The 18772-nt window shown below is 46.7% G+C and overlaps 3 protein-coding genes across 4 annotated transcripts in view; 2 read left to right on the top strand and 1 right to left on the bottom strand.

Annotated features, from left to right (window-relative positions):
• galns (galactosamine (N-acetyl)-6-sulfatase) overlaps positions 1–1256 on the top strand; it is a 27550-nt gene extending 26294 nt beyond the window's left edge. Inside the window, exon 14 of the mRNA XM_061245072.1 lies at positions 323–1256. Coding sequence (XP_061101056.1) covers positions 323–409 — 87 coding nt within the window. The 3' untranslated portion in view covers positions 410–1256. The remainder of the gene's footprint in view (positions 1–322) is intronic.
• Positions 1257–1591: 335 nt separating this feature from the next.
• aprt (adenine phosphoribosyltransferase) lies at positions 1592–6378 on the top strand. 2 transcript variants are annotated; one of them, XM_061245082.1, is made up of 5 exons: positions 1592–1784; positions 3181–3284; positions 3785–3918; positions 4766–4844; positions 6215–6378. In XM_061245082.1, exons 1-5 carry the CDS (start codon positions 1693–1695, stop codon positions 6352–6354), a joined length of 549 nt encoding a protein of 182 aa, XP_061101066.1. In that variant the 5' UTR covers positions 1592–1692; the 3' UTR covers positions 6355–6378. The 2 variants fall into 2 exon arrangements, with proteins under 2 accessions (XP_061101066.1, XP_061101067.1); XM_061245083.1 differs by lacking the exon at positions 1592–1784 and adding an exon at positions 2350–2959.
• Positions 6379–8136: 1758 nt separating this feature from the next.
• cdt1 (chromatin licensing and DNA replication factor 1) lies at positions 8137–14782 on the bottom strand. Its single transcript, XM_061245066.1, has 10 exons — positions 14070–14782; positions 13461–13616; positions 13072–13307; positions 12348–12542; positions 11802–11947; positions 11036–11136; positions 10657–10845; positions 10065–10202; positions 9279–9480; positions 8137–8480 (listed from the first exon to the last, which is right to left on the bottom strand). Exons 1-10 carry the CDS (start codon positions 14625–14627, stop codon positions 8317–8319), a joined length of 2085 nt encoding a protein of 694 aa, XP_061101050.1. The 5' UTR covers positions 14628–14782; the 3' UTR covers positions 8137–8316.
• Between the last annotated feature and the right edge of the window lie 3990 nt (positions 14783–18772).

Here is an 18772-nt window from a genome sequence, read left to right as displayed (position 1 = left end):
CGCATAATAGCATCACTTCAATCCAATCCATGTGGCTATATTACAACTATTATAGAATGAGTCAGATACAGCATTTTAGCAACTAAAAAAAAAAAAAGATTGTCGCACGCAGACCCTATAGTATAAAGAAAGCAGTCCTTGCAATCACAGATCACAAGTGTGGCAACAGTGCCCTCTAGTGGAAAGTAATGTGAGGTGACCTGCGTGTAATGCGCTTGTTTGTTTTTTCTCTGTATATTTGAGTAGCGCCGGTGCGGGCGGGTGAGTGTGTCTGTAAGTGCGCTGGTGTGTGACGGTGAACGTGTCCTTCCTGCCCTGACAGAACTGGGCCCCGGCCGGCTGTGAGCGGATGGGAAAGTGTCTGAAAGCCCCCAAGTCGCAACCCTGGAAGTGCGAATGGCCACACTGACTTCACGGTCAGCTGATGCGGTGGAGCCAATCAACACTCAGAAAACCGTGGGTGGGGGGGGTTTACTTTCCTCTTCGTTCAGTAATGTTAAATTAATGATGATTTTTTTTTGCTCCTTTTTTATCGTTGATTTATCGCGTGGTTTATTTTTGAGCCAGGTAGGCTCAATGACTTGGATGATCCATCCAGGCATCTTTAGAAATTGTAAAAAAATCTTTTGAAAAATCAGCTAGGCTAATCTGCACTAAAGAATGCAAGAATTTATCTGAAAAAGATTTTGCGGGACTATATGAAGAGAAGAGTGCCTGCACAAGGGAATATTGCAATGATGTTGTTTTTTTGGCGACACAAAGCCTCAATGAATAGCAATTTGAGCCTTTAGAAACAAGCATGTCTGATGTGTGGAACTTCTGGTGCACTAATCTGCTTCTTGGAGAATGTTTTTTGCCATCCCTGCAATGGCGAAGGTCTATTGATCCTGATATCAATATAAAGAGCAATGATCAAGGGTTTTACTGCCAAAGTGCCTTTTAACTTGTTCAGTACTTGTTTGGAAAGTTTCTACTTTTGAGGGGTTTCTTTTTTCACTTTTTTACTAAATGTTTTTTTAACTGGAAACGTGAGTGATCAGGGTAACATATTTATAAGGTTTACTGAATATATGCTGTACATGAAGGAACTGCAGAGAGAAACCGCACAGATCTGATTGTGGAGATTATTTTATTCACGCACGGTGTAATGGCAATAAAAGATGGCATTATGGTGTTTTGGTTTTTCACTTGTTTCATGGCGCGAATATGCACATGCATCCTGTCTGACTTTTTTTAAATAAAGTTATTACAATTAATTTTTTGTCCGTTTCCTGATTTGCTCCTGTTGTATTGTTTTAATTATTTTACCGCGTTTATTTTCTTTTTGTATTATATTTCAATTTATTTTGCCGTTGAACAGTTACTTATGGATTACTCGTTTCTGTGCTATACTGTACTTGAAGGGTGGTTGTCTGCCCTCTTTTGGCTACGCCGAGTATACCCTGAGACGCTAACCTCTGATTAAGATTTCATTTAAGTGCATCGCAACGGTGAAAACTAGCGCACGTTTCATTTTGATTGGCATATGTCCTTTTCATGTGTTTATCTTGTTCTTTGAGTTGCTGTTTGTTTTGCACCTCAAGGCCACCGTATGCAGTCACGTGACGGAAATAAGCGTAAGGCATCTCCTGCGGACGGTTCCTGAGACGGTACGAAGTATATTCGCGCGCGTTCGTATCGGAGTGCTTGCCAATGGCTGTGCGAACGAAAAAAAAGAAGTTGGAATTAATTGCACAAAGAATACGGCCATTTCAGGATTTTCCGAGCAAAGGCATTCTTTTTAGGTAAATATCAGACCATTCCCGTTGCCGGTAAATAATGATTACCACGTGGGGCGTGCCCATTCCTCTCACGTATTGGTAGCTGCACTACTTGAAGATGATTATTAGCTAGATTGGGCTAAATCTCTTGCTGTAAAAAAACTTAACGTTAGCTTCATGGTGTGCCAAGTTAGCTTACAGAGCTTTTTTTGGTCATTTATTGGTTACATTTAAATGTGTCTATCGCCCACAGAGACATCTGTCAAATACATTACATTACATTACATGGCATTTAGCAGACACTCTTATCCAGAGCGACGTACAACGAATCAAACACAAGTACAAGTGCTAAGAGGACCTGAGAGGACAGTACAGTTCCGAGTCCTAGCGTGACCATACAGATATAATCGGAACCCTTGAAGAGTACATCAACTTCCAAACTAGCATACCACAGTTGGCAGCTAGAATACCCCGAGTACAACAATACAATAACTAATACAAAAAACAACATCTATACAACTATATAAGTGCCATTACAGTCTATGGCATATATAAGGCTAATCGTGGTGGTGAGTTAGGGAGGGAAAGGTGTAGCCTGAAGAGTCTTCAGTCTGCGCTTGAAAGTGGTCAGAGACTCTGCCGTTCTGACATCCACCGGGAGGTCGTTCCACTACCGTGGGACCGGGACAGACAGCAGTCGTGAGCGGGAAGTGCAGGTGTGGCGAGGGGGAGGCGCCAGACGGCACGAAGTGGCAGAACGGAGGGGTCTTGCTGGTGTATAGGTCTTGATGAGTGATTCAATATATACAGGGGCTGATCCCTTAACTGCCTGGTACGCGAGCACCAAAGTTTTACATTTGATACGAGCCATAACAGGCATCCACTGGAGGTTGCTGAGTAGGGGGGTGGCATGTGAATGTCTGGGAACATTGAATACCAGACGGGCTGCAGCATTTTGGATCAGCTGGATCAGTGTTTGTTTTGCACCTCAAGGCCACCGTATGCAGTCACGTAACGCAAAGAAGCGTTAATTGGCATCTCCTGCGGACGTTTCCTGAGACGAAGTACGAAGTATATTCGCGCGCGTTCGTATCGGAGTGCTTGCCAATGGCTGTGCGAACGAAAAAAGAGAAGTTTGAATTAATCGCACAAAGAATACGGCCATTTCAGGATTTTCCGATCAAAGGCATTATTTTTAGGTAAATAACAGACCATTCCCGTTGCCGGTAAATAATGATTACTTGCGCATTCCTATCACTCATTGCTAGCTGCACTACTTGAAGATGATTATTAGCTAGATTGTGGGCTAAATCTCTTGTTGTAAAAAAACTTAACGTTAGCTTCATGGTGTGCCAAGTTAGCTTACAGAGCTTTTTTTGGTCATTTATTGGTTACATTTAAATGTGTCTATCGCCCACAGAGACATCTGTCCAATACTAAAAGATCCCGAAGCGTTAACTGCCGTGACTGATCTATTTGAAGAACACGTACGGCAAACATATCCTGCAGTTGAACTGGTCGTGGGTAAGTTGTCTGCTAAATTACCAACCAAACGATCGCATGATAAGTATTATACGTGTTTCCCGTCGTTGTGCGTAGCTGCGATCCCAAAACCCTGAGTTTGGCTTGCCGACTTGTCAGAGATGCATGTATGGGTCTTTGGGTGGTGTGGTGTTGACTGGACGTTGCTAAGGCAACGTATTTAACCATAAACTCTTCCGTGAATATACAGCTGTATGAAATTGATTGTATGTACAATACAAGAGGGTTTAATCTCAATGTGACTTCCTCGTCAAATAAACTATGTATAAATAACACCTTTATTTATATATATTAGCCTAACACACCCTGGGTGACTTGGTTTACATAGCTGCGATGGCGTCCATTTAGAACCCTGGGTATACTGTAACAGGATTGAAATAACTTGCTTTCCCTGAAGTACAGCAACCTCCCCACCGTGACCATTCACGCCCTAAGCCGGACTGCCAGCCCAACTGTAGCACATGCTCTCTCCCGTTGTGTAGGTTTGGATGCCCGCGGGTTCCTGTTCGGTCCCCTTCTGGCTCAGAGGTTAGGAGTGGGCTTCGCACTGGTACGGAAGAAGGGGAAACTGCCGGGACCCACGTCGTCTGTGGCCTACTCTTTGGAATATGGAAAGGTTGTGTTTGTTTGTGTTTGTCTGGTCTTCGAATGTTGACCTTGAATTCGCACACTGGCTGGTGTGTTATTGCTGTTACCGTGGTGACTGGACTATGTGCGTGCTTTCAAGAGTAAATATTTGGACCATTGAACCTAGTCATTTACTTTTATCACTCAATCTGCAGATCATTCATTGGATGAAATGTTTGCTGTTAAACTTAAAAGGAGGGTGTCATGATGCCTTATTTAGAGGAGCTGTGTGAGTGTAAAGTTGTCTCTGTTCTGTGTTTGGCTCTGCTGTGTACCAGGCTGTGTTATGAGCGTAACGTTGTCTCTGTTCTGTGTTTGGCTCCACTGTGTACCAGGCTGTGTTATGAGCGTAACGTTGTCTCTGTTCTGCGTTTGGCTCCTCTGTGTACCAAGCTGTGTTATGAGCGTAACGTTGTCTCTGTTCTGTGTTTGGCTCTGCTGTGTTATGAGCGTAACGTTGTCTCTGTTCTGCGTTTGGCTACACTGTGTACCAGGCTGTGTTATGAGTGTAACGTTGTCTCTGTTCTGAGTTTGGCTCCGCTGTGTACCAGGCTGTGTTATGAGTGTAACATTGTCTCTGTTCTGCGTTTGGCTCCGCTGTGTACCAGGCTGTGTTATGAGCGTAACGTTGTCTCTGTTCTGCGTTCGGCTACACTGTGTACCAGGCTGTGTTATGAGTGTAACATTGTCTCTGTTCTGCGTTTGGCTCCGCTGTGTACCAGGCTGTGTTATGAGCGTAACGTTGTCTCTGTTCTGCGTTCGGCTACACTGTGTACCAGGCTGTGTTATGAGCGTAACGTTGTCTCTGTTCTGCGTTTGGCTCCTCGGTGGACCAGGCTGAGGTTGAGATCCAGGAGGATGGAGTGCTTCCCGGGCAGAAGGTCGTCCTCATCGACGACTTGCTGGCCACCGGAGGTGAGGTGACGCGTGACGGCTTTAATGACTTAAAGGTGCAATAGGTCATTTCAGACTTCTAGCGGTCAAGAGAGGAAGTGCAGCAACAAAACACGCTCAAACCACAACACTGTCTACCCCTCCCCCCTTCTCTGTGAAGGCGCTGACTACAATGTTTTGGTACAGAGTGTCCGGCCATCGCCTGTATATTTTGAAACCAGAATTTAAGGGCTATAAACACAGGCAGAGGGGTGAGTCAACATGTCAGTGAGCCTTTTTCAATGATAGGAAGGGTTTTTACGATGGTCTTGTGATTCGGTTAACAGAACGAGGGGTACATAAATGGAAATTGGCAATTAATACATTTCCGCACAGACATTAGGAAGTATTATTTTGCACGAGTGGTCAATAGCTGTCCCAGGACATGTAGTGGAGGCAGAAACTCTGGGGGGGTTTCAAGACCAGGCTTGATACAGTGCTAGATACTATTCAGCTTTTAGGTAAACTAAGCATTGGGCACACTTAGGGGTAGGAAAAGGCGAGCATTGCTGAATTATGTCATTAGGCTATGTGAGGTTCGGTCTCGCCAGAAGGACACTCATTTCAGATAATTTGGCGAAACTGATACTTCGAAAGCTAGCCCCTTGTTCTCCCCTCCCCTCCGAGTACTCCGCTTTCCTCCCACGGTCCAAAGACACGCAGGTTAGGTTAATCAGAGTCTAAATGGCCCCTTGGTGTGCTCCTGCCGTTGCCCTTGACCGAGGCCCTGGCCTCAGAGCTGGAGTTGGTCCCCGGGCGCTGCACTGCGGCTGCCCACTGCTCCTGGGTAACTAGGATGGGTCAGATGCAGAGGACACATTTCAATGCCTTAGAAGTAATGTTTAATCTAATCCAGGGGTGCACAACTCTGCTGTCAGCTGGTTTTTGTTCCAACCAATTACCTTAATTTATTTTGCTGACAGCTCTATAAACCGTTCGCTCACTCCTGTACTTGAGCACGGTACAATCTTTAGGATACACTAGCAGTCTGCAGCTGTAGCTGGTCCATATCCAAATGTATGATCAAGGTATTATTTAGCTCCGGGGTGTCAAACTCCAGTCCTGGAGGGCCGCAGTGTCTGCTGGTTTTTGTGGTTTCCTTTCAATCAGCAGCCAATTAAGGCCTTGAGAACAAGGTGTGGTGACTCTTTAGCCACTGAAAGACTTTGAGATGCAGATCTCGTGCTGACGCACACCAAAAACCAGCAGACACTGCGGGGCCCTCCAGGACTGGAGTTTGACACCCCCGATTTAGCCAATTAAATAATTGAGGGTAGAAGCGGATCGGCCCTTGCTGTGCACCCCTGGTGTGATCTAATCTCCCCCCCTCCCCTCCCTCCCTCCCTCCCCAGGGACACTGTACGCGACCTGTGAACTGATGAAGAGGCAGAAGGCTGATGTACTGGGCTGTCTGGTGGTGATCGAGCTGCTGGACCTGAAGGGGGCGGAGCGGATCGGCTCCACGCCCACCTTCTCCCTGGTCCAGTATTGAAGGGCCCCCCCACCCCACCCCACCTCCCCCACCCCACCCCACCTCCCCCACCCCACCCCACCCCACCCCACCTCCCCCACCCCACCCCACCCCACCCCACCTCCCCCACCTCCCCCACCCCACCCCCGCTCCGGATCCGATTCCCGTCCCGCTTCTTCTACGCTTTCCCGGGAACATTCCCACATCGCCGACATTCCCTCCGTCCCAAACGCGGCCCGTCTGGTCAACGTGCGACGCGTCCTTTTCGTATGTTCGGTTAGGGCGGCGTGTGTTACCGTAAAAGAGCAGGGCTGCCCAACCCCTGTTGCTGGAGCTCTGGCTCCATTACATAGCAGCTCAGTGAGAGTACAGTGAGGGTAGATATCCAGGAACACGGCCGTGCAGCCCTGACATAGGATTTTACCGTAAATGATATTCATATGCACTTTATGCATATTTTCATCGGAGCTATAAACATTTTGGTCTACTGGAATTGCACTGACTAGCCTTTGAAGTAATGTGTGGTAGAGGGTTGGTTTGGTTTGGGGCGGGGATTCGAGGTAGAGAAATGCTAATGTAAACGTATGCCACTGATGATGGCTGTCATTGGCCTTATGCAAAGGGCTGCCGGGGTAGCTACACTGGTCCTTAATGACCTTTTTTTGCCTACAAAAACCTCCACATTACTGCAATTTAGCCAGTCTGGATGAAAGAGGGGTTAATATGCTCAATACAGAACTGCAACTTCACTTCAGGAATTGTGCAAACGCGCAGTTTAGTAAGAGGCCAGGAAAAGTTGCCAAACAACCGCCTTAAATGGATTAAAACCCGCCAAATTTAGCTGTTGGCATTTGTTAAGCGTCTTTCTGCTGACACCTGAAAAGTGAAAACTTTTCCCCTTCAGCTGCAGAGACTGAGCTTCTGCTCATGCAGTATATAGCGCCATAGGAAGTGTTCGATGCTACAGAGGGTCACAATACCTCTTAACTATGTACATGTCTAAGTGTAACATTTCATTAAATGCAACGCCAGGAAATTCTGTTGTGATTTTTGGAGCACTTGTGTATACGTGTCTGACCAAATGTGTTTAAATTGAACAAAGATACCATGTTATGGAATTTAAAACATTAATCCCGTTACTGGCACATTCAAGGAACAGTCGTAACGAGTATTTACTTAGTACTGAAAGTCATGCAATTGCTGCCAGACTTTATGGAATATATCTGTGCCTTGAGGTCAGTTCTAAAAGATGTAGAAGCAATTTCAAGAATTCTGGTTTGGGGGATAAATGTTTAAATGAACGTTTATTAATCCACTTGGCCGTATGACCGTGCACTGTGAATGCCAGTGTGCGTGTATTCAACAATCTGACGTACAACGGAAAACGGTTTCGCAAACAAACCCCCACGGGGTGAACTGCAGCGCCGAAACCTGCGATTTAAACACCTAGACCGGAAACCGCATTACAACCGCAACCGTGGATCCGTATTTTCACAGATTTGGACATCTGCTCCGGTGATAATGCAGTTACGCTGCACCCAGGTTTAAACTCCAGCTAAGCACACTGCCCATGGGGTAGAACTGTGCAACACCAAACTTTATGCAAGGAACGGGATCTGGTCTGGTCTCTCGGACGCCCTGCAAAGAACAGTCGCACCCATAAATTAAACCAGATCACCCTCACTATTTACTCAGTAAAGAACAGTTGGTGTAGAGTCATGGAACAGCAAACCCCCATTTCAAAAAACAAAATTGAAAATGCATCTTAAATTGGTATAAAATCCCAGGTTTAAAAAAAAAAAAAAAAAAAAAAAAAAAAACGGTTCCTCACAAAATGTCTTAAAGCAAACAAAGGCTCTTTAGTCTTCAGGATCAGTTCACCCCTCCTACAGTCGGAAGGGCAGGGGGGGACGGACCGCTCAACGCCACCAAACCACAGCCTTGCTTTGCGCTCTCCGGTAAAAAAAAAACCCCAAAACGAGTTCAGAGCTTCTCCTCCTCCTTGGTCTGCCGGTCCACCTTCTCCACGATCACACTCAGGTCCACCATCTTGTTCAGTTTCAGGTAGACGTCCTTCCTGATTGGATGAATGGTCAGCCACTCGGGCGCGAGTTCGGCCAGGAGACGCAGGTGACGCTCCATGTCGCCTGAAATGGACGGTGGGGTCAGAACGGGCTCGTTAAACATTACATGTGCACTACAAAGAACAGTTAATCCAAGGGGGATGGGTTTGTTTAAACGGAGATTGAGCTTTTGAGGAAGGGAAGTGGGCTTTTTGAGTGGTAGTGGGTGGAGTGGTTTAAGCATCAGACCATACAAGGACCCAGATTTCGCATCAACTCCACACACCCGTCTGGGATTTTGCACTCACCGCACAGCACACACATGAACGTGGACCTGAAATAGTCCTGAGGTGGCGGTGTGCTTTGCTTACTGCCATTGTGGGTGGACCGATTTGGTTCCCCTTCTGTTCTTAAATCACCCCGACTTTCTACATGGACTGAAGCGGACTAAAAACTCTGAGCATGAGGCAGGTTATGGCTCTGTGTCTGTAGCTGCGTGTGCGTGAATGTGAGTGTGTCTCTGTGTGTGTGCGCGCGCGTGTGTGTGTGTGAATGGCTCACCCGTGCTGAGCGCAGAGCGGTGTGTGTGAAGCGGTGTGTGTAGCGGTGTGTGTGTGAGTGAGTGAAGGGCTCACCCGTGCTGAGCGCAGAGCGGAGCGGTGTGTGTGTGTGTGTGTGTGTAGCGGTGTGTGTGTGAGTGTGAGTGTGTGTGTGTGTGTGTGTGTGTGTGTGTGTAGCGGTGTGTGTGTGTGTAGCGGTGTGTGTGTGTGTAGCGGTGTGTGTGTGTGTGTGTGTGTGTGTAGCGGTGTGTGTGTGTGTGTGTGTGTGTGTGTGTGTGTGTGTGAGTAGCAGTGTGTGTGTGTGTGTGTGTGTGTCTCTCACCCGGGCTGAGTGCAGAGCGGTAGCTGGCGACCACGCGGCTGCAGGCCAGCTCCATGAGCAGGGCGGGCTTCTTCTCGGCCACGAACACGTTCCGCAGGATCCGGGCCAGCTCCGCCAGCCGTGACATCATCAGCAGCCGCTCCTCCTGCGCGGGGTTCCGCGTCATGGCCGCCTGGATCTTCTGCGCCTCCTTCGCCCTGATCTGAGGAGGAAGGAGGAGGAGGAACAGTCAGCACCATCGGTGCACATCGCTTCCAAAGGTGGTAACAAACTCGCCGTGTTCAAAACGGAACACGGGGAAGCGGCCGCTTCCATCAGCCGTTAAACGTCTGTACGATGGTAGCGTTTCTCCTGGGGAATGTGGTTTATGATTACGGTTGCTTATTGACCATCTCAGACACAAACGCTTTGATGGGAATTGGACCAATATTTATAGAACATGACTAACACCATCACCATGTCACTGTATGCTGAAATAGAGCACGTATGCGACTCCTACCAAGGACGGAAGTATACTTTACACATACCCAAAAAAAAAAAACCAAAGCTGATCTGGAAGTAATTTTAGTCTTTCGTCATTAAATTTGCACTGTTCAGAACATGGTGAGTTTACGTTAGAAATGGTTTCTGCAAAGTTCTCCGAAGGTTTTTGGGGAGCAAGGTCACAAGGTCAGCTCCGAGCATACACAAAATGCTCGGCCGAGATTACAACATTGCCACTACACTGCAGCAACATTACAAGAACGTTGTGCGGCTAAATTCAGTGCTCAGACTGGCGAGACATACCCTCTCCAGCAGGGACTGGCTCACCCCCCGCAGGGCGCTGGGTGGGGCGGGGGTGGTTTTGGGAGCGGGGTCCTGCTGTTCAGGGGTGACCCCAGCCTCTGCGGTCTTCAGAGCCAGGTTGGCCAGGGCCTTCTCCATCTGAGCACAGACACAACACCGTCAGGGCGTGAGACCAGCCGCAACCACAGGGCTCCCATGGGGTCCAGGGACAAAGCTTAAAATGCTGCATTTTAAAATGGATATTTCAAGGCTGTAGTTTTTTACGGGTGAGGTGCTTCAGTCCCGATCGGATTCTCAACATTACATTCAAAACCACATCCTCATTCAATGGCAGCACACAAAAAAAATAAATACAAATAATAATTATACATTTTCCCCACGCCTCCAAACTTGTGAACACAGTGACTTCACGGTCTCCTAAAACACGGAATTAGTGAGACGGTCAGAACCATAAAAGGCCCGAGGTTTATAAAATAAAATAAAAAGCACAGGAGTTCAGTGCTGCTCTCTTGCAGCGCTCTGCGCCCTGAGCCCCAGGCGGACGGCGGGAGGCGGGAGGCGGACGGCGGGAGGCAGGAGGAGGCGCGGTTACCTTGGGCGTCATGAGGGCGCGCGCGCGGTCCAGAACCTCCTGCGCCGTGGTCAGTCGGTCCGTCTGCGGGGGCCGGGGCAGCGGGCTGGGCGGGACGTCCGGCACCTCGTCCACGCGGAAGCGGGGGTGCCAGCGGGTCAGCTTATCGTCCGGGACGCTGAGGGGGGGGCTCAGGGACGCCAGGAACACCTAATCATAAAAATAAAAAAAGTTAAAAACTGTAACACAAGGCAAGTGTACACAAAGGGCGGGGAGTGAATTCGGTTACGTCGTCAAACCTTCAAACGTTAAGGCCGTGCCCTCTCCCGCAGTTAACGCAGGGGAGGTGGAGCCTGCATTGTCTGCGCGAGGGGGGGGTAGACGTCGGGGGGCCTCTCACCTTGTGATGCTGCTTGACGACGTCAACCAGACTCCGGTGGAAGAGGCGCCTCCTCTTCAGGAGGCCGGAGGCACTCAGCGTCGGGCGCACGCCCAGCATTTCTGGAGCGAGGGGGAGAGGGGCACGGTTACTCAGGGTAATGACTTTATTTAAGCGCACAGCGGAAAGGCGCTTTACAGCAGGAAAAATAAACACCATTAAAAATAACACGCACGCGCGATACTGCAAGAACACAAAGACGTCAAATAAAACAAATCAAAATTATGAAATGACAACAAATTATAGAAATACTATTATCAAAACAAAGATTAATAAATTGTAAACGGCTGTTTTTGTACAAGCGTGTTAAGGGATTTAAAGAGGTCACTGATGCAGTAGTTATACTTAAGGGGAGGCTTGTTCAGAGTCTCTGGGTTTTTACAACAATAACACAGACTGCACAGATTCTATAATTATTCTGGGATTATAAAAATATGATTAAGCATGATGAGTCTACAGCTTGCCTGATAAGACCCAACCTCTCTGACTGGTCACAACACCAGCTACAGCCCATGAGAATGGGCTCCGTTATTGCCCAACATGCATCTACAGCTTTTACACAGGAGAAAGAAAAACCAGCCACAGCTGTCTCCTGAGCCTGTAGAAATGTACCCAAATGACCCACGCTAGAACTATGCCATCCACCAAGACTTGTGTCTGTTGTCACCAGAAATTAAGCCAAAAGAAACTAGTATTTAATAGAATTCTTTACAAAACGAACCCTTACCTTCTTCAACAACGGGCTCCACGGTGAGCTGGTAGCGGGACTTGTTGGCGGTCGCGCTGAAGTTGGGGATGTTCCTCTCCTGGCGGAACGTGTAGGCTGACGGGAACACCGTCTTGATCTGGCCCACGTGGTTCTCCTCGAACCGCCTGTGCGCGGAAGAGAGCGACCGGTTAAACGACACAGCCAAACCGCTAACGCTAGCAATCTGAGCAGCGCATGCATCGCTGGGTACCATAGAGCCATGGTTCCCAAACACCAGGCAGCCCCTAGAAACATGTCAGCTGGTCCCCAGCAATTACAGTTAGTCATAAGAAAATATATAAGGCCAGTTTCACACATTAGGTGTCAGTCTGGACTAAATTTAGTTCTATATGGAGAATTTAAAAAATTAACTTTAGTCTAGCGCTAGGCTTAATCTGCCTGTGAAACTGGCCCCTGATGTTGTTCATCTGACAATGTGAGGCAGTCACTGAGACTGGAGACTCATCAGTGCACAGGCCAAAACATTTTGGGAATCCCCGCCGTTCTGGAACGGGCCTTACTTACTTGTGCATCATGTCCTGGACGCCCTGCTTGACCTTGCCGAAGGTGACGGTCTCGGAGCGGTTGAAGAGCATGCCCACGATGGTGTCCATGCTGCGGAACATCTCCGACAGAACCTTGTACCTGTAGGGCAGGTGCAGGCCTGGGGGCACGTCCTGGGCGAGGGTGTGGTAGCGCTGGTACGCCGGAACGTTCTCGCTGTGAACAGGCGGGCGTGAGGCGTGAGAAGCGGCACCCGGCTGAATTTGGGGGAGTACAGTTTGGGTCCACAAACAACCCCTAAAACAAGGCAAGAAACTACAAAAACAGCCCAGCCATTCGGAATGACAAGGCACTGAAATTCTGCCACTGCATCACAATCTAGCTCACCTGACTTAAACCCACTACTGTCCTAAAAGGTGTGAGCATTTTAACTTCAGGGGAAAGGGTTTTTTTTTTTTTTTTTTTGTAAACAAGACCACATTTTCACCACCAAAGTGCTGAAAATCACACTGAAGGGCAAAAAAAAAAAAATTGGCCTAGAACTCACCGGGCTGCTTCTAAAGCGTGTGGGAAAGAAGTAAACTTGACAGCCTAGAATAATTCCGCACCTACTCGTTGATCATAAAAGGCTTGAAATCCAGACAAGAGGAACCAGTTTTTTGTGCGCCAGACCCCTCTTAGTAACACTTTTATAATACAGGACAGAGAGACCCAAAGAGGGTCCAATAACCATTTGTGAGCTCACCTCTCCTTAGCAACAGTCTCTTCCCCGGTTTCTGCCTCTTCCTTGGCCTTCTGGGCCAACTTCTCCTCCTTGCGACGCTGCGCTCGCTCTCCCAGCTCGCGCGCTCGGGCCAGACTGCCCTTCAGCTCGGCGGACGCGGGGCACGGCGCCGTGGACGGAACCGTCGCGCGCTTCCCTTGATCCTGGATCTTCTGGAGACGAGCTTTGAGAGCTGCGACATCGTCTTTGTTGAAGGCCTGGCAGAAAGGAGAAGGGGGGGGGGGCGGAAACCGAATTATGAATTATGAATAAGACTGATATTAATAGAACCGAGGCAGCGCAGAAGTTGCAGATCAGAAGTGGTCGCGATTCAGGTTTAATGCGATGGACGGGACAATAAGCCACCTTACCTTGCTCTTAGGAGCCGTTTGCTGGGGGCTGGACACACCATGCCCGCTACCGGCTGGAGTGGAGCTGTCGGTGTGGTTCACCAGGTTCTTCACCTCCTTGCCGTCGGGCAGGGGACTGGGTGGACGCGGAGCCGGCTTATCCACATTCCCGGATGCCTGTAGCAATGTCAAGAGTGAGGTTTCGAATGTCAAAATTGTACAAATTCAAAATAACTTTTGAAGGGTAATGTCACAGAGTGTGGAGAATTAATTTCAGTCAAGACCATTTTAAAATCATTTTTAGTAGAGCTCGCAAACGGCGAGTGTCTAATTTCACGTTTACAGCTGCAGATTATTTTCTGAACGGTTCAAAATCAAACCCACAAGTTAACCAACTCGGAGCCAGTGGCATCGCCATTGTTCACCCAGGATTAGCCAGCGTTAATGTCTAGGTTACACAGTTTCAGTGACTAGCTTATGCAACTGCAATCATTCCGCTGCAATGTCATAACATGTGAAGGAGCGTTCTGTCGCTAGGCAAACCTTACAGTAATTTAGCTACACACGTTTACAAACACTGGCAAGCATTAAAAGTTACAGCAATGCAAACATCCGGTTGATTCACGTTACCTGCTCTGCGTCGTTAAGAAGAACAAGCTTCTTTCGGGCAGATTTCTTCCCTGTTGTCACGTCTGCTATCGCCGATGCGGAGTTAGCCGTAGCCTCCTGACCCAATTCGACCCGAAGTCGTTTCTTGGCCGAACTATGCCCAGCGGTGATGGAAAACAATGCCGAGCTTAGGTCGAACTCTGCGTCGGAGGAACTCCGCTTGGGAGTCCGTGGGCTTGTGGGAAATTGTTCAACGGGTTCCGTGGGTGCCATGTCCGTAGAACTCGTCGTCGCCGTGTCCACGGAGGTAAAATCGTCGGGCAATAGATCCCGTACCTCCTTCTTCGGTTCCGCCTGAACACATTTTTTAGCACGCGTGGATCTGGTTGTACCCGGCCTAGACGTAGTTTTAGTTTTAGATCTAGTTGTCCGTGCATTCTCCTTCTTTACCACTACCTGCGATTCCTCCGGATCAACAAAAACAACCGGTGTGTTTTTTCTCCCTTTCCCCTGGAAAAGCCGATCAATACCACCTTTCTTGCTCTGGGAAAAGAAATCGGTGACTCGTGCCTGCGACATCCCGAATTTGTGTATTAGAAATACAACGTGTGACTACTTGGAAAAATCACAAACGCTCTGTATCGCTAAACACTCCGAATACAACCTTTTAATATGGCATTTCTTCGTTCCTGGTCTCTTGCGAGTGAACAACTTTCGCGCGAAACAGCGCCTTGTGGTTTTTACCAGCCACCCCATAGGCTGTTTATAGACCGAAGGCACGCCCTCTTTCGCACTAAAGAATACTGAGCAATCCGGGTACTTCGCCGTGACGTCACGACAATGCCTACTATGGAGGGAAACAAAACATTGGCGGATTATGGTGAAGCAATCCAGCGTTTGGGAAGAGAAATTTAAAAAACTATTTTATTTTTTGATGTGCGAGCCAAAACACTCATCATTCATTTCATATTTTAGTGTCACCATTAGTATACCGTTGTATACTACATATTTGTTTTGTGCGTTGTTACTTAATCACTATTTATATTGTTGTGAAGTGCAACAGTTACTTGATATAGTTATAGGTTGTCACTTGAAAAAAAACTACAAACATATTTGTAGTAAAAGATTGTGTAGCGATCCTAGTATAGCTCCTAAACTTCCAACAACTCTATTGTAACTTGGACAAACCTACAGAGGGCACCATAATGTTTGGGACAAAGTTTGGCTCTTAGCCTGTTGTTTGGCTGGAGTTTGTCTCAGTGTTCTCATTCTGAGGCAGTGGTTCCCAAACCTCTGTTCAGAAACCCCCTGACCAGATCCAGGTATTTGACTCGATACGATACAACATGATAGGCAGGCAAAAGAGCACCTTCAGCACTAATTCGACCCCAGTGTACACAGGAGCGCTACAATCCTTTCTACCAGCTGCTATCAGACTCTACGTTTTATCTGCCTCTGCCGGAGCCTCGGACTCTGACCTGTTTGTGGTCTAACTTTATTTTCACGCCATTTGCACTCCAACACCTGCATAACATCTGCTGCTACCGTTCTGATTCATTCATTCATTATCCTAACCCGCTTATCCTGAACAGGGTCGCAGGGGGGCTGGAGCCTATCCCAGCATACATTGGGCGAAAGGCAGGAATACACCCTGGACAGGTCGCCAGTCCATCGCAGGGCACACACACCATTCACTCACACACTCATACCTATGGGCAATTTAGACTCTCCACTCAGCCTAACCTGCATGTCTTTGGACTGTGGGAGGAAACCGGAGTACCCGGAGGAAACCCACGCAGACACGGGGAGAACATGCAAACTCCGCACAGAGAGGCCCCAGCCGACAGGGATTCGAACCCAGGACCTCCTTGCTGTGAGGCGGCAGTGCTACCCACTGCACCATCCGTGCCGCATTATTATTATTATTATTATTATTATTATTATTATTATTATTATTATTATTATTATTATTATTATTATTATTATTATTATCCATCCATCCATCCATTATCTGAACCCGCTTATCCTGAACAGGGTCGCAGGGGGGCTGGAGCCCATCCCAGCATACATTGGGCGAAAGGCAGGAATACACCCTGGACAGGTCGCCAGTCCATCGCAGGGCACACACACCATTCACTCACACACTCATACCTACGGGCAATTTAGACTCTCCAATCAGCCTAACATGCATGTCTTTGGACTGTGGGAGGAAACCGGAGTACCCGGAGGAAACCCACGCAGACACGGGGAGAACATGCAAACTCCGCACAGAGAGGCCCCGGCCGACGGGGATTCGAACCCAGGACCTCCTTGCTGTGAGGCGTATTATTATTATTATTATTATTATTATTATTATTATTATTATTATTATTAACACCATCCCTTGATTTCTGATGTTCTTGTGTTTTCATGTGTTCTACTGCACTTTTAATGTCTGTGTTTTCATGTGTTTTATCACAGTATAGTGCTTTGGGCTGCTGTGACAATTCAATCTGTTTGTCTGTCTGTCTGTCTGTCTGTCTTTCAACTGTAACAGGTGTGCTTGAGGTGGAACAGGCAAAATACCTGCATCTGGCTGGGGATCCCACAGGTTCTAAGGGAATCACTCTTCATCCCGTTCAGACTAAGAGTTTTCTATTTGTCTCAGGGATTTTTTTTTTGGTATTGAATTTCGATTGTAAATACTGCACTGTATGTCATCGTACATATCACCATGTTAGGTGGATATTGAGCCGAGATGACAGAAATGATCTGCAGGCAGGGCCCATCAAACACCCCTGTCCTATAGACTGTGCTGATTGGTATATTTAAATAGACATATTTATAATTAGACATAGAAATATACATAATATACTTTAAAATCAATCATTTCTGTATTGTTTCTATTGTACCGTGAGTGGCTGAACATGACACTTGAAATGGCCGCATTGATTTTGACACCCAAGCTGCTCTACCGATAGGAATTAATTGACTAAATGTATTAAACCATATTATGAAATTTGGCTGAGTATTTTGCACAAAATTAATAAAAGTTACAGCAGTTAGGAGGGGGGAGAATTAATCGGGGTTGTTAAATGAAGCTGGTCAGTAATTCTGACCAACAACTTACTATTCTCTGGTTTTCTGTTTAAGTAAACAGTATGTGTTAACTGGACTGTGATACACAATAGGACTGACCCACCAATAATAATCTATGAAATGTATTATTAATATTATTCCCTTCACTCACTGACAGAAGTGAGATTGTCCATACTCGCCAGAGAATAGCTACAGTTTACTGCTAATGCCTGTCTCGTAGTTTGCTGCAGATGTTGATCATTCCTTGCCCGAAAGCAGTCTGTAGTCCAAAGGCTGTTTATGAAATGTGGAAGTTAAAATGGTGGCTGCAATGTACATTTAGGGGAAGATGTCTTAGCACTTGGAACTCCTAAAGAGCAATGTTAACTTTCAAACAAATCAACTACAATTTCAGTGTAAATAGAAAAACACATATCTGTGTAATGCAGGTGGTTTTTGTGCTAGTTAGTAAATGATTAGGTAAAAAGAGGTAAAAACTCTTTTGAACCAATCAAATTAAAGACTGAGATGAATAAAATGGTTCTGAATTGCCTTGCGAATGGTGATGAGCTCATCTGCATTGTGGTAACAGAGTAACAGAGTTGGCTTGTTATCACATCTTTTGACTCTGAATACCTCGTAATCAAACCAATGGCTCACCAATTAGGAGCCTGTGGATTCATCAGTCTTTAATTTGATCAGTTAAAAAAATTATCTTTATGTATTCCTTTTCATTACTGCACAATGTTAATATAGGACTTTTATTCTTCATGCTATTGCTATTTTTTGCTATTTATAACATAATGTAGAATAGGAGGGTAAATATTCAATGAAAACATTAAAGGCATAAGAAAAATGAACAACTTCACATTCTGTGATTGCAGTTGGGGTTGAATGACAACCAGCATTGTGGGCCTTGTGATGGAGTTTCAAAACCACTCGTGTAATGCCTTAAAATATCCATGTTTAAATTTGTCATATATTATTCTTTTTGTGTGAGAGGTGGGGGGGGGGCAGGGTCAGGGTTGCCTCCACCTGGTTTAAATTAAAGTTGTAAACAGCCAATATCCATACATGTCATACGTTTCAGCTCAGCACCGCTAGGTGGCACTATTATACGATAATATCGAGGGGTTCTTACTCTCTGTCAGGACAATACAAGTGAACGCATACACTACGGAGGCACGTGTCAGAAAGTGGCAGATACCGTAAATGACTTCTGAAATGTTTGAGGTTAGGACAGGGCACCGAAGCGTGCTTGTTTTCCGAGTACGTACTTTTTTGGGTTTTACATTTCTCTGGATTTCCAAATTCTGTCTGTAGCCTCGCATTTATCACATAAAGCAGGCAAACCTCGTAGGTCACATAACGTTTCAACTTGTCTTTTAATAACGTCCTTGCATTAAAACATTAACTCGTCTAGCAGAGACGCTGTTCCCCACTGAATGAATAGCTGGCACAATGCAAGTATTAATCTAGCAACAAGTTGGTGTTATTACACTGAGGACGAACTGTTGCCTCAAACACCAGCTGCTTTGCATTTAACTTAACTGTTCTCGAAAAACTAAAGATTTCTTTCCTGCAGTCCATACTTGGAAGAATTGGTTTCGGAGAAAGTTGAAGTGGGCGCTCCCTCACTGTGGGTGTAGTTTAGCACAAAAAAGGGT

The sequence above is a fragment of the Conger conger genome, chromosome 6, assembly GCF_963514075.1.
Source record: "Conger conger chromosome 6, fConCon1.1, whole genome shotgun sequence".
NCBI classification, from domain to species: domain Eukaryota; kingdom Metazoa; phylum Chordata; class Actinopteri; order Anguilliformes; family Congridae; genus Conger; species Conger conger.
Note: the sequence above shows the minus strand (reverse complement) of the source record. Positions and strands in the feature narration are given on the sequence as shown.

Coding starts and splice junctions, on each gene's coding strand:
- cdt1 (XM_061245066.1), bottom strand. CDS start 14,627: ATGTCGCAGGCACGAGTCACCGATTTCTTTTCCCAGAGCAAGAAAGGT. Junction 12,543..13,071: donor GAGACTGTTGCTAAGGAGAG/GTGAGCTCACAA, acceptor GCCTGTTCACAG/CGAGAACGTTCCGGCGTACC. Junction 11,948..12,347: donor GTCCAGGACATGATGCACAA/GTAAGTAAGGCC, acceptor TTCCGCGCACAG/GCGGTTCGAGGAGAACCACG.
- aprt (XM_061245082.1), top strand. CDS start 1,693: ATGGCTGTGCGAACGAAAAAAAAGAAGTTGGAATTAATTGCACAAAGA. Junction 1,785..3,180: donor AGCAAAGGCATTCTTTTTAG/GTAAATATCAGA, acceptor TATCGCCCACAG/AGACATCTGTCCAATACTAA. Junction 3,919..4,765: donor ACTCTTTGGAATATGGAAAG/GTTGTGTTTGTT, acceptor TCGGTGGACCAG/GCTGAGGTTGAGATCCAGGA.